This window comes from Cherax quadricarinatus, chromosome 3, assembly GCF_038502225.1.
Source record: "Cherax quadricarinatus isolate ZL_2023a chromosome 3, ASM3850222v1, whole genome shotgun sequence".
Taxonomy (NCBI): Eukaryota; Metazoa; Arthropoda; class Malacostraca; order Decapoda; family Parastacidae; genus Cherax; species Cherax quadricarinatus.
Window position 1 is genome coordinate 70030925 of NC_091294.1, and position 15392 is coordinate 70046316.

At 39.7% G+C, this 15392-nt stretch overlaps 1 protein-coding gene across 7 annotated transcripts in view; it reads right to left on the reverse strand.

Annotated features, from left to right (window-relative positions):
* LOC128705515 (uncharacterized) overlaps window positions 1-15392 on the reverse strand; it is a 246038-nt gene that overhangs the window by 42057 nt on the left and 188589 nt on the right. For 6 of the 7 annotated variants that reach the window (XM_070092288.1, XM_053800705.2, XM_053800711.2 and 3 more), the window contains 2 exons: window positions 8395-8691; window positions 6967-7074 (listed from right to left, as the gene is read on the reverse strand). In XM_070092288.1, coding sequence (XP_069948389.1) covers window positions 6967-7074; window positions 8395-8691 — 405 coding nt within the window. The remainder of the gene's footprint in view (window positions 1-6966; window positions 7075-8394; window positions 8692-15392) is intronic. The other variant, XM_053800688.2, reaches the window with a different exon arrangement.

A 15392-nucleotide genomic window follows, 5' to 3' on the forward strand; every position in this document is an offset into this window, starting at 1 on the left:
CCATAAATGCAATAAAAACTTCCCTACCTTTATCTAAATACTGTTCACATAGATGCTTCAATGTAAACACTTGATCTACACATACCCTACCCACTCTGAAACCTCCTTGCTCATCCAGAATCCTACATCCTGTCTTAGCACTAATTCTTTCAATAATAACCCTACCGTACACTTTTCCTGGTATACTCAATAAACTTATTCCTCTATAATTTTTACAGTCTCTTTTGTCCCCTTTCCCTTTATATAAAGGGACTATACATGCTCTCCGCCAATCCCTAGGTACCTTCCCCTCTTTCATCTTTCTTTCTTTCAACACACTGGCCGTATCCCACCAAGGCGGGGTGGCCCAAAAGAAAAAACTAAAGTTTCTCATTTTACATTTAGTAATATATACAGGAGAAGGGGTTACTAGCCCCTTGCTCCTGGCATTTTAATCACCTCTTACAACACGCATGGCTTACGGAGGAAGAATTCTGTTCCACTTCCCCATGGAGGTAAAAGGAAATAAACAAGAACTAGAAAGAAAATAGAAGAAAACCCAGAGGGGTGCGTGTATATATGCTTGTACATGTATGTGAAGTGTAACCTAAGTGTAAGTAAAGTAGCAAGATGTACCTGAAATCTTGCATGTTCATGAGACAGAAAAAAGGGACACCAGCAATCCTACCATCATGTAAAACAATTACAGGCTTTCATTTTACACTCACTTGGCAGGACGGTAGTACCTCCCTGGGCGGTTGCTGTCTACCAACCTACTACCTACATTTATTAAACAAAAGTACCAACCACTCCAACACTATATTTCCCCATGATTTTAACATTTCTGTCATGATCCCATCAGTTCCACCTGCTTTACCCCATTTCATTTTACGTAATGCCTCACATACCTCCCCCACACTTACATTCTGATCTTCTTCACTCCTAAAAGATGGTATACCTCCCTGGCCAATGCATGAAATTACCGCCTTCCTTTCTTCCTCAACATTTAAAAGTTCCTCAAAATATTCTCGCCATCTACCTAATACCTCCCTCTCCCCATCTACTAACTCCCCTACTCTGTTTTTAACTGACAAATCCATACTTTCCCTAGGCTTTCTTAACTTGTTTAACTCACTCCAAAATTTTTTCTTATTTTCATTAAAATTTCTTGACAGTGCCTCTCCCACTCTATCATCTGCTCTCCTTTTGCACTCTCTCACCATTCTCTTCACCTTTCTTTTACTCTCCATATACTCTGATCTTCTTATAACACTTTTGCTTTGTAAAAACCTCTCATAAGCTAACTTTTTCTCTTTTATCACACCCTTTACTTCATCATTCCACCAATCACTCCTCTTTCCTCCTGCCCCCACCCTCCTATACCACAAACTTCTGCCCCACATTCTAATACTGCATTTTTAAAACTCATCCAACCCTCTTCAACCCCCCACTACTCATCTTTGCACTAGCCCACCTTTCTGCCAATAGCCGCTTATATCTCACCCGAACTTCCTCCTCCCTTAGTTTATACACTTTCACTTCCCTCCTACTTGTTGTTGCCACCTTCCTCTTGTCCCATCTACCTCTTACTCTTACTGTAGCTATAACTAAATAATGATCCAATATATCAGTTGCCCCTCTATAAACATGTACATCCTGGAGCCTACCCATTAACCTTTTATCCACCAATACATAATCTAACAAACTACTTTCATTACTTGCAACGTCATACCTTCTATATTTATCCTCTTTTTCATAAAATATGTATTACTTATTACCAAATCTTTTTCTACACATAGCTCAATTAAAGGCTCCCCATTTACATTTACCCCTGGCACCCCAAATTTACCTACTACTCCCTCCACAACATTTTTACCCACTTTAGCATTGAAATCCCCAACCACAAGTACTCTCACACTTGGTTCAAAACTCCCCATGCATTCACTCAACATTTCCCAAAATCTCTCTCTCCTCTACACTTCTCTCTTCTCCGGTGTATATACACCTACTCTATAACCCACGTTTCACATCCAACCTTTATTTTACTCCACATAATCCTTGAATTAATACATTTATAGTCCCTCTTTTCCTGCCATATCTTATCCTTCAACATTATTGCTACTCCTATTTTAGCTCTAACTCTATTTGAAACCCCTGACCTAATCCCATTTATTCCTCTCCACTGAAACTCTCCCACCCCCTTCAGCTTTGTTTCACTTAAAGCCAGGACATCCAGCTTCTTCTCATTCATAACATCCACAATCATCTCTTTCATATCATTTGCACAACATCCACGCACATTCAGACTTCCCACTTTGACAATTTTCTTCTTCTTATTCTTTTTAGTAATCTTTACAGGAAAAGGGGTTACTAGCTCATTGTTACCGGCATTTTAGTTGACTTTTACAACACGCATGGCTTACGGAGGAAAGATTCTTATTCCACTTCCCCATGGATATTCAGTATGTTAGTATATATTAACAATTACACAAGGTGGAAAAATTACAGAATGTACGGATTGAGGAGAAAACAATCAAAGGGCCCCACTTAGCCCTTTCCTACTATAAATCTGCATGAAGAAAGATAAAAAAGCCTTCACAAGAGTACGTTTTGTGATGGATGCTTGGAGGGATTTAAAAGCACAATCAGCTTGACTCACGAAATCGTAATGACACGATTACAAACAAACCATACCATGGGCAGGATTGAACCCACGGTCAGAGAGTCTCAAAACTCCAGACCGTCACGTTAGCCACTGGACCAGCTAGCCACAATAAGATTCGTCGAACTAGGTATATTTCTACACCATAGGAAGGATAGCATAGGCACCACTGTGACCACAAATGCAAGTTTTCACAGACGAATCTCCAGTGGTCACAGTGGTGCCTATGCTAACCTTCCTATGGTGTAGAAATATACCTAGTTGGACGAATCTTATTGTGGCTAGCTGGTCCAGTGGCTAACGCAACGATCTGGAGTTTTGAGACTCTCTGACCGTGGGTTCAATCCCGCTCGTGGTATGGTTTGTTCAAAATCAGCTTCATAACAGAGCTTTGGAGATGAGCATCAGCTGATCACGGAGTCATGGAAAGTCACCCTCCTGACTTAGCGGAAATTATTTTTGAGGATGGTTTCAGTCGTGAGTGTTTAATACTTTTGAGACAGAACTGTGCTGGAAGTGTAAGCCATCAAGAATTCCCATTAACAGACAAGAAAAATCTGCACCTGGTTTTGAGGCAACTGAGGATTGCTTCAGCTTGATTCTGTGAGAAAATGCAACAATCTTGAATGGAAGCCCAGGGTTATTTATCATGGAGAATATTACAGTACGTTAAAAGGTAAAGACAAAATCTGGACACCAGGTGGTCTAATGAGGCAGCATGGATGAATGAATCCCTGGTTTATGATTAGTTCAACCCTTATTTTATTACTTCAAAAAAGATGAGCCTGGCTAGAAAGAGCCTTGCATTCAAAGTTTCCTCCTTGATAATTCCTGCAGTTTTACATTTGTGGACCCAAATGTGAAGGTTGTCTTTTACCACTCAAAATGACACTTCCTACAGCCACTGACAAACTTTTCAAAGATGTATATACCAGCCTTTGTAATGGTTGTGACAAAGCATACATAGGGGAAAACTAGGAGAGACCGAAGACTCGTGCTAATGAATACAAGTACGCCTGTTGTATCAACAATGAAAATGCTTGTATGGTGTACAGGAACACTTTACTCACATCTCACGAACTGAGAACAGGCTGAACTTAACAGTGTTTAAGAGAACCACATCAGCAGAGGGGCTTTTAATTTAACCTTGCCCCCTTCACCCACATCATACTCAATCCTCAAATCAACATTCCCGGGTAACTGAGCATTGCAGTAGGCCCACTAGATCTTTAACCCTTTGACTGTTTTGGTCGTATATATACATCTTACGAGCCACCGAGTTTGACGTATATATACACTCAAAAATTCTAGTGGCTTCAAATCAAGAAGGAGAAAGCTGGTAGGCCCACATGTGAGAGAATGGGTCTGTGTGGTCAGTGTGCACCATATATAAAAAATCCTGCAGCACACAGTGCATAATGAGAAAAAAAAAAACTCCAACCATTTTTTTGGATTAAAACGCTGACTTTGTGGTGTATTTTCGTAAAGTATTTATGGTTGTATTCTTGTTTTCTTGGTCTCATTTGATAGAATGGAAAACATATAGAAATAGAGGTGATTTTGATTGATTTTACTATGAAAAGAACCTTGAAATGGAGCTCAAAGTAAGGGAAATGTTTAATTTTTGCCGATGTTCAAAAGTAAACAAATGATGTCATTGTCCAATAAATGTCCAAGTAGCCATTCGAATATGCAGTCATGAATGGGCTGATGTTATTTATACAATTATTACAGTATTGTAGTAGTCTGCATAACAGTAAATCTTCTATTTTTTGTTTGAATAAAAATTCAAAATAGAAAGCAAGAGTAATATCAGAGGGGCCTGGAGACGTGACTGATGAACAAAGAAAATGTTATTTTAGAGCCAGGAATGTCTGCACTGTTCATTCTGGACCCTATTTTGAAATTGGCATATTTTTTAATTTGCATGAAACCGGCCAAATTGCAAATTTCTGACCACATTATTGGGTAGTTGAAATCGGTAAATGGGCAGCTTCTCATAGTCAATCGATAGAACAAATGGAGTTCTAAAGAAATAGGTGTGAGTTTGGTTGACTGGAACAATGGAATTAGCCGAAAATAGGGCTCAAAATGGGTGAAATTGCGGATTCGTAAATATCACCGAGGCCGCTAACTTTGCGAGAGCGTAATTCCATAAGTTCTACATCCCATCAAATTTCGTTCTTATGGTGTCATTACCATCGTGAAAAGATTCTCTATCATTTCGTAAGATTTTTTTTTTTTTTTTTAATTTTTCGATACCAGGAGACACCTCAAGATTTGGGATTTCGACAGTCAAGGGGTTAATGACTGAATGTACAAGCCATATAAGAACAGAATGGAAGAGCAATGCAAAAGATCTACTGGCCTATACAAGGTAAGTCCTTCTCAAATTTCACTCTTCTCACTCTTGAGTTGTCCAAAATAATTTTAAGGCTACTCAAGATTTCAGCTTAAATTACCTAGCTTGGTGGATTCCTTCACTTGAACATGACAGTCATTTAATAATAAACAGTACAGTGAACTGTAATATCAGATAATTCAGATGTTGCAAGTGTATGGAATAGGTAGCAAGTTAGTAAACACTGTAAAGAGTTTTTATGAAGATAGTGAGGCTCAAGTTAATATGTGTAGGAGAGAAGGAGATTACTTCCCAGTAAAAGAAGGTCTTAGACAGGGATGTGTAATGACACCATAGTTGTGTAAAATATTTATAGATGAGGTTGTAAAAGAAGTAAATCCTAAGGTGTTGGGGAGAGCGGTGGGATTAAATAATGGGGAATCAAATACAAAATGGGAGTTGACACACTTTTTGCTGATGATACTGTGATTTTGGGGGATTCTAAAGAAAAGTTGCGAAGGTTAGTGGATGAGTTTGGGAGGGTGTGTAAACGAAGAAAATTTAAAGTGAACATAGATAAGAATAAGGTGATGAGAGTATCAAACGATTTAGATAAAGGAAAATTGGATATCACACTGGAGGGAGGGAGTGTGGAAGAAGTAAATGTTTTCAGATATTTGGGAGTTGACTTGTCAGCAAATCGGTTTATGAAGGATGAGGTTAACAACAGAATTGATGAAGGAAAAAAGGTGAGTGGGGCACTGAGGTATCTGTGGAGACGAAGAACGTTATCCATGGCAGCAAAGAAGGGATTGTAGGAGAGAATACTGGTACCAACACTCTTATGTGGGTGTGAAGCATGGGTTGTAAATACTGCAGCGAGGAGTCAGCTAGAGGCAGTGGAGATGTCGTGTCTAAGGGCAATGTGTGTGTAAATATTATGCAAAAAATTCATAGTGTGGAAATTAGGAGGTGTGGAGTTAATAAAAGTATTAGTCAGAGGGCTGAAGAGAGGCTGCTGAGGTGGTTTGGTCATTTAGAGAGAATGGAACAAAGTAGAATGACTTGAAGAGTGTATAAATCTGTGAGGAAGGCAGGCAGGGTAGGGTAGGGGTCGTCCCTGAAAAGGATGGAGGGAGGGGGGTAAAGGACATTTTGTGGGCGAGGGTTTTGAACTTTCTGCAAGCGTGCTTGAGCGTATTAGACAGAAGTGAATGGAGATGAATGGTTTTCAGGACCTGACAAGCTGTTGGAGTGTGAGCAGAGTAATATTTTACGAAGGAATTCAGAGAAACTAGTTAGCTGGACTTAGAGTCCTGGAAATGGGATGTACAATGCCTGCACTTTAAGGGAGGGGTTTGGGATATTGGCAGTTTGGAGGAACATGTAAGCTGTCGTATCTGAGTGCCTCTGTAAAGACAGTGATTATGTATGAGTGATGGTGAAAGTGTTGAATTATGAAGAATGTTTTTTCTTTTTTTTTTTTTGGTCACCCTGCCTCAGTGGAAAATGGCCGACGTGTTAAAAAAAAAAAAATCTACAAACCAGAAACTGTTATATTAAATTGAATATGGAGTAGAAAACCTTAAGTTGCACAATCACAGCTCACATTTTCTTTATTATAAATTCAGGTTTTCATTTGTAATAAAAGCATGCCTATTTCCATTAAGGTGCATGGGAGCAGGAGACCCATTATCACAGTAATCCTTTGATTTAACAAACTTTGGAAATGTATGACAAAATCTGCTGGATCAGCCAAGACAGAAATGACACACAGTGCCCTTCGGTTATAGAATTATCAGTTATTGTTTCACTCACAGCAAAACAATGTCATCTCTACCCACCACAACAATCAATAAACAGAGGATTTACTATACATCATACTTTCAAAGTCTAATACAACAGAATACATAAGAACTGTACATAATATTGTCATCAATTATCAACTTGCACTTAATAATTTCACTGGACTCATGAGGATTACCTGGTCTTGAGTGTGAGGAAATCCCTGCTTCTCTAGTGGCTCTTGAATCTGGCTCCACAAATCCCGATGCAACTGCTAGATTGGAATCCCAACAGGATGCACCTTGGTCTGCAACCAAAAGAACTACATCAATACTTATCATAAGTCCTTGTCATTATGATGACTTTGTGACATGGATCATAATCAAGAACTACACTGCTCAGCACATGATGAAAGAAAGCTTCCCTACAAATGCATTCAGTAAGACATTTCTACTAATGCTCAAAGTACAAGCATATTTCTCTTCCACCCACGACAATGATAAATATTACAGGAATTATGTTGACGACAATGGTTAAACCAGAGTAAACATTAACTTAATAAGGTTTACTCCAGAACAATTAATTACTCTCTCAAACTTTGTTTTCTATTGTTCTGGAGAAAAATTTTCAAATGCTTATTCAATGTTTATTCGAAGTTGAGAACTTAAGGAGCACCTAGTTTTGTAATAAGTTATCAAAGTTTGTGAGAATATGAAACACTCTTTTAGCTTCCATCTTAACTTCCAGCCAGCTGTGTTTATATAGTTGCATCATATCTACCTTTAAAACTCCTGTACAAAGGTTAAGACACGTGCAACAGCTGGTTATCTTAAGTGTTTAAACATTTTGCCTGTGTGGTAGGCTTCATCAGTCAAATAGAGGAGAATATATTGTAGACAGCAGTAGTAGTAGCAAGGTAAAGATGATGTAATCTGTCCTACCAGCACTATCACCACCTATCACCATCAACAGCACCTTATGACCACTTAGCAAAACTACCACCACCTAACACCATCTATTACCTATTACCACTCACCACCTAATACCATCTATCACCTATTACAACTAACACCACATAACACCCTCTATCACTGCCTTTCACCATCATTTATGACAGTAGTATTTATTACTGTTCCTGCTACCATCAAATTCTATCACTAACACAATCATCACCCAAGAGATGCTGAGAGTGAGGAGGGAAGTTTTCCATGCAGGATTCAGCCCAATTTCAAACTTTTCCCCAACTTTCTAGCACATAGGGGAAAATTTGCTGAGTGGAACCAACTGAAATTCAATTTTTTTCAATTCAGCCATGTTAAACATAAGCTAAATCCACGTTCTAATAATTTTGGGATATAAATTTGATATAAATTTATTTTTCTTTCATTTTGGGTCACCATGCCTAGGTGGGAAACGGCTGAAGCGTAAAACAAAAAAGATTAGTGTTCTAATTAAAATGTGCTACCTAAATTTGTTATAAGAGGCCTATCTGTATATACAATGTGCATCAGTGGGCCAGTAAAATGTACATATGTGTTGCACCCAGAATTAGGGGTTAAAGCAATGTATTGCACCCAGAATTAGGGGTTAAAGCAATGTATTGCACATTATCTAGAACACTACACACCTTTACCTCCACGTGATGATGAATGCCGTCGCCGCCTGCGTCCAATGAATGCTCCCTGGCAGCTGCCTTTCCTGGTGCCTTCTTCATCCTCAGGGTCATTACTAGCTCGAGCTCTAGGACCTCTGCGTCGCCTCTTTGGGACAGCTGGAGTGGAAGGGCCCTCTTCTGTTTCAGAGCCCTCTCCATCAGCCATAATAACTTGAGCAAGATGCCCTTCATGCTGACGCTTGACTGGTGGATTTAACCTAACACGGCGCCGAGGTTCACTGCCTAGGGTACTATCCATAGTGTTGGAGTCTGAAATATAGCAGTCATGAATAAATGAGAAAGTTAAATTACATTAAAGCACTATAATGTTTGGAGGGATGATTGTAGATTATCAAAGCACATTCAAATCCTTTTAACCCATTACTTAAATATATAAGAATACTGTAAGAGGAATAATGTAAAGGTAAAAAGTGACAAAAAGCCATTATGAAAAAATCCTACAATGATTTAACCAATGCAGAGTATGAACAACTATGTATCTTAAGAAAATCAAGATGTCAGCATCCAGGGAAACCTATTTGCACAATCCAGTCATTATGAGTGCCAGTGTCCAAACAAAAAGTGATAGTAGGGATCAAGAGTCAGATCTTACTTCCCTTCTCCCCATAAAAATTCAATTAGGTAATTACATAAAGTGCACTCTCTTTCACTATATCCAACTGCCTCTATCCTCTCCTCTCCTGTAACACTGCAGGACCTGCACTCTAAAGGAGGGGTTTGAGATACCTGTTGTTTGGAGAGATGTCTGAACTGTCATATTTGCGTGCCTCTGGTAAGATGGTGCTAGTGTGAAAGATGGTGACAGTGCCTTTTTTGGGTCACTACTTGGTGCGAGACAGCCAGCAAATTGCAAAAAAAAAAAAGAAAAAAAAAAAATGAATGAATGCTTGTAAGTTCTTATTCATAACTATTACTAATCTCCTTCACCCTTTTTATCTTCTTTTGCTGTAAAAATAAAGTAGTAAGAGAGTAACTGCTTCTTTAACACAGTTAAGGTATGAACAGATGTTTTCTTGGAGGGGCCAGGCCGAGGTTTGGTAGATGGTAACTCAACACTGCCACCAACCTTGAAACGCTGCACCCAGTTCCTCACCAAACGCTCACCCACACTAACATTCTCCACTATTTCTTTCATCTGGTGCCCAGCTTTGTGAAGCCCTATGATTTGAGCTATAATTCCTGTAATATTTACATGCATTGTCATGGATGGAAGATAAATATGCTTGTACTTTGAGCATTAGTAGAAAAGTCTTATCAAATGCATTTGTAGGGAAGCTTTCTTTCATCATGTGCTGAGCAGTGTAGTTCTTGATTATGATCCATGTCACAAAGTCATCATAATGACAAGGACTTATGATAAGTATTGATGTAGTTCTTTTGGTTGCAGACCAAGGTGCATCCTGTTGGGATTCCAATCTAGCAGTTGCATCGGGATTTGTGGAGCCAGATTCAAGAGCCACTAGAGAAGCAGGGATTTCCTCACACTCAAGACCAGGTAATCCTCAGGAGTCCAGTTAAATTATTAAGTGCAAGTTGATAATTTATGACAATATTATGTACAGTTCTTATGTATTCTGTTGTATTAGACTTTGAAAGTATGATGTATAGTAAATCCTCTGGTTACTGATTGTTGTGGTGGGTAGAGATGACATTGTTTTGCTGTGAGTGAAACAATAACTGATAATTCTATAACCGAAGGGCACTGTGTGTCATTTCTGTCTTGGTTAATCTAGCAAATTTTGTCATACATTTCCGAAGTCCGTTACATCAAGGGATTACTGTGATAATGGGTCTCCTGCCTGCCATGGCATTCCTTATCGGTAATGTGTAACACCAACAGAAATAAGTTCTGCTCCCACGCACCCTAATGGAAATGGGCATGCTTTTATTACAAATAAAAAAACTGAATTTTTAATATTGAAAACTTGAGCTGCGATTATGTAACTTAAGGTTTTCTACTGCATATGCAATTTAATGTAACAGTTTCTGGTTTGTAGATTTTTTTTTTTAACACGTCGGCTATTTCCCACTGAGGCAGGATGACCCAAAAAGAAAGAAAGAAAAAACTTTCTTCATAATTCAACACTTTCACCATCATTCATACGTAATCACTGTCTTTGCAGAGGCACCAGATACGACAGCTTAGATGTTCCTCCAAACTGCCAATATCCTAAACCCCATAATCAAAGATGTATAGCCCCAAAACCCTAGGGAACACCAGACAAAAGATGGGACGGATGAGAGACAACAGTGCAACAGTTGCTCTCACCATGGCAGCCACGCGAGCAATGAGAAGTCACTGTGAAGTGTGGCGTTAGGCTGTAACGTCATTCTAATGGCCACTACCCAGCAGAATGCACCGACAAAATAAGACCCCCCTGTATGGTAGGCCTTTGAATTTCATCACAGCATTATGCAGGGGCGCTCACCCGGCATAATTCCGTAACAAGCACTGTATATTGTTAATAATGTTAAAAGATAAGAGTCCTTGTGAATGCATGCAGCTGTATTTGCAAAAGTTGTATGGATTTTTCTCATTTGAATGTACAGGCAGGCCCCACTTGTACAGTATAACCAGGGCCTGCCTGGACATTCAAATTAACACATTAGCCATTTCCCACCAAGGCAGGGTGGCCCAAAAACGAATTTTTTTTATCATTCATTCAATCACTGTCTTGCTAGAGGAATGCTTACACTATAGTTATAAACCTCATGCTTCATAGACCCACATGCTGACACATCCACTCCCAAATATCTGAACACATTCACCTCCTCCATACTCTCTTCATCCAATCTGATATCCAATCTTCCATTACCTAATTTTTTTGCTATCCTCATCACCTTACTCTTTCCTATATTCACTTTTACATACCCTACCAAACTCATCAACCAACCTCTGCAACTTCTCTTCAGAATCTCCCAAAAGCACAGTGTCATCAGCAAAGAGCAACTGTGACAACTCCCACTTTGTGTTAGATTCTTTATCTTTTAACCCCACACCTTTTGCAAACACCCAACCATTCACTTCTCTTACTACTCCAGCTATAAATATATTAAACAACCATGGTGACATCACACATCCTTGTCGAAGGCCTACTTTTACTGGGAAATAATCCCCCTCTCGCCTACATACTCTAACCTGAGCCTCACTATCCTCTTAAAAACTTTTAACTGCCTTCAATAACCTACCTCCTATTTCATACATTTGCAACATATGCCACATTGCCCCCTTATCCACCCTATCATATGCCTTTTCCAAATCCATAAATGCCACAAAAACTTCTTCAGCCTTATCCAAATACTGTTCACCTATGTGTTTCACTGCAAACACTTGGTTTACACACCCCCCTACCTTTCCTAAAGCCTCCTTGTTCATCTGTTATCCTGCTCTCTGTCTTACTCATAATTCCATCAATAATAACTCTGCCATACACTTTATCAGGTATACTCAACAGACTTATTCCCCTATAATTTTTACACTCTCTTTTGTCCCCTTTGCCTTTATACAAAGGAACTATGCATGCTTTCTGCCAATCTCTAGGTACCTTACCCACTTCCATATACAGTGGACCCTCGACCAATGATGGCATCGACTAACAATAAAATCAGGCAACGATGCATTTTTGCGTAAAAAATATTGGCTCGACCAATGATGAAAAACTCGGGTAAGGAAATTCATCCTGAATGCGTCTGCCTGTCCGTCCAGCCTGAGCGCCTAAGCTGCCCTGCCTTCAGCTAGTGTGCCATTGTTTACAAGCCAGGGCGGACAGTTTCGCGCATTCATGTGATATATTTTGTATTATTCCATTGTTTTCAGTGCTTTTAACTGCTAAATAAACCACCATGGGCCCAAAGAAAGCTTCTAGTGCCAACCCTGTGGCAAAATGGGTGAGAAATACTATCGAAATACTACTATTGTACCACGGTCAGCTATTGCTGCACCACCGTCAGTTGCTGCTGTACCACCATCAGCTGCTGCTGCTGTACCACCATCAGCTGCTGCTGCTGTACCACCGTCACCTGCTGCTGCTGTACCACCGTCAGTTGCTGCTGTACCACCATCAGCTGCTGCACCACCGTCAGTTGCTGCTGTACCACGGTCAGCTACTGCTGCACCACCAGCAGCTGCTGGTGCTCATGCTGCACCACCATCAGCTGCTGCTGTACCACCGTCAGCTGCTGCTGTACCATGGTCAGCTGCTGCTGTACCATGGTCAGCTGCTGCTGTTGCTGCACCACCGTCAGCTGCTGCTGCACCACGGTCAGCTGCTGCTGCACCACCATCAGCTGTACTCCTCGAAGATGTGGAGTGTTGTTGGTGTGGCTTAACGAGAAACAATTACTGAGAAGCAATTAACCCCAGAGGGTTAGCCACCCAGGATAACCCAAGAAAGTCAGTGCGTCATCGAGGACTGTCAAACTTATTTCCATTGGGGTCCTTAATCTTGTTCCCCAGGATGCGACCCACACCAGTCAACTAACACCCAGGTGAACAGGAAAAAATACCTGGAACTAGTGCTCATATTAGTGAATCTAAGGCCAGCAAAGGTTGGTTTGTGAGATTTAAGAATCATAGTGGCATACACAGTGTGATAAGGCAGGGCAAAGCTGAAAAATTCCAACCCCAACAAGTGTTCAATTGTGATGAAACTGGCCTGTTCTGGAAGAAAATGCCAAAGAGGACCTACATTACTCAGGAGGAAAAGACACTCCCAGGACACAAGCCTATGAAAGAGAGGATAACTCTCATGTTTTGTTGTAATGCTAGTGGGGATTGCAAAGTGAAGCCTTTACTTGTGTATCACTTTGAAAATCCCAGAGTGTTCAAGTAAAACAGTGTCTCATCACTCATCAATAAACGTGTCATGTATTTATTGTGCATGTCTCATTCTTTTCTTTGTTGGGAAATGTATATTTCATGTAAAAAAATTATTTTTTTAATACTTTTGGCTGTCTGGAATGGATTAATTGGATTTCCATTATTTCTTATGGAGAAAATAAATTTGGATAAGGACAAGCTCTCTGGAATGGATTAAAATCGTTGGTCAAGGGTCCACTGTATTAAATAAAAATGCCAACCACTTCAAAACTATATCCCCACCTGCTTTTAACATTTCCATCTATATCCCATCAATCCCAGCTGCTTTACCCACTTTCATTCTACTCAGTGCTCTACACACTTCCCCCACACTCACAATTGGTTCTTCCTCACTACTATAAGATGTTATTCCTCATTGCCCTATACATGAAATCACAGCTTCCCTATCTTCATAAACACTTAACAATTCCTGAAAATATTCCCGACATCTTCCCGATACCTCTAACTCTCCTCTCCTATTTTTAACTAACAAATCCATTCTTTCCCTAGTATTTCTCAAATTATTAACCTCACTCAAAAACTTTTTCTTATTTTCAACAAAATTTGTTGATAACATCTCACCCACTCTCTCATTTGCTCTCTTTTTACATTGCTTCACCACTCTTTTAACCTCTCTTTCTCTCCATACACTCCTCCCACCTTGCATTACTTCTACTTTGTAAAAACCTCTCATATGCTAACTTTTTCTCTTACTACTCTTTTTACATCATCATTCCACCAGTCACTCTTCTTCCCTCCCTGTAACCACAAACTTCTGCTGAACAGTAACACTATATTCTTAAACTTACCCCATACATCTTCTACCCCATTGCCTGTATTCTCACTAGCCCATCTGTCCTCCAACAGTTATTTATATCTTATCCTAACTGCCTTCTCCTTTAGTTTATAAACCTTCACTTATCTCTAACTTCCTGCTTCCATTTTCCTTGTATCCCATCTACCTTTTACTCTAACAGTAGCTACAACTAAAAAGTGATCTGATATATCTGTGGCCCCTTGATAAACATGTAGTCCAACAAACTACTGTCATTTCACCCTACATCATATCTTGTATACTTATTTATCCTCTTTTTCTTAAAATATATGTTACCTATAACCAAACCCCTTTCTATACAAATTTCAATCAAATGCTCCCCATTATCATTTACACCTGGCACCCCAAACTTACCTACCACACCCTCTCTAAATGCTCCTCCTACTTTAGCATTTAGGTCCCCTACCACAGTTACTCTTTCACCTGGCTCAAAAGTTCCTACATACTCGCTTAACATCTCTCAAAATCTCTCTCTCTCCTCTACACTCCTCCGACCCTTATTTTAATCCACATAATCCTTGAATTTATCCATTTATATTCCCTCTTCTCTCTCAATAACTGATCCTTTAACATTACTGCTACCCGTTCCTTAACTCTAACTCTCTCAGATACTCCTGACTTAATCCCATTTATTTCTCCCCACTGAAACTCCCCTACCCCCTTCAGCTTTGTTTCGCTTAGGGCCAGGACATCCAACTTCCTTTCATTCATAACCTTTGTAATCACTTCTTTCTTATCATCTGCACTACATTCATGCACATTCAAACATCCCAATTTTATAAAGTTCTTCTCTTTAGTAATTTATACAGGAGAAGGGGTTACTGGCCCACTGCTCCCGGCATCTAGTCGCCTTCTACAACATGCATAGCTTACGGAGGAAGAATTCTGTTCCACTTCCCCATGGAGATAAGCAGAAATAAACAAGAACAAGAACTAGGAAGAAAATAGAAGAAAACTCACAGGGGTTAGTATATATATGCTTGTACATACATGTGTAGTGAGACCTAGGTGTAAGTATAAGTAGCAAGACATACCTGCAACCCTGCATATTTATGAGACAGAAAAAGACACCAGCAATCCTACCATCATGCAAAACAATTACAGGCTTATGATTCACACTCATTTGGTAGGACAGTAGTATCTCCCAGGGTGGTTGCTGTCTACCAATCTACTACATTATTTACAGTGTGAAATATGCACTACAAATCATCTTCCTTCAACAAACTGGCCATATGCCACTGAGGCAGGGTGGCCCAA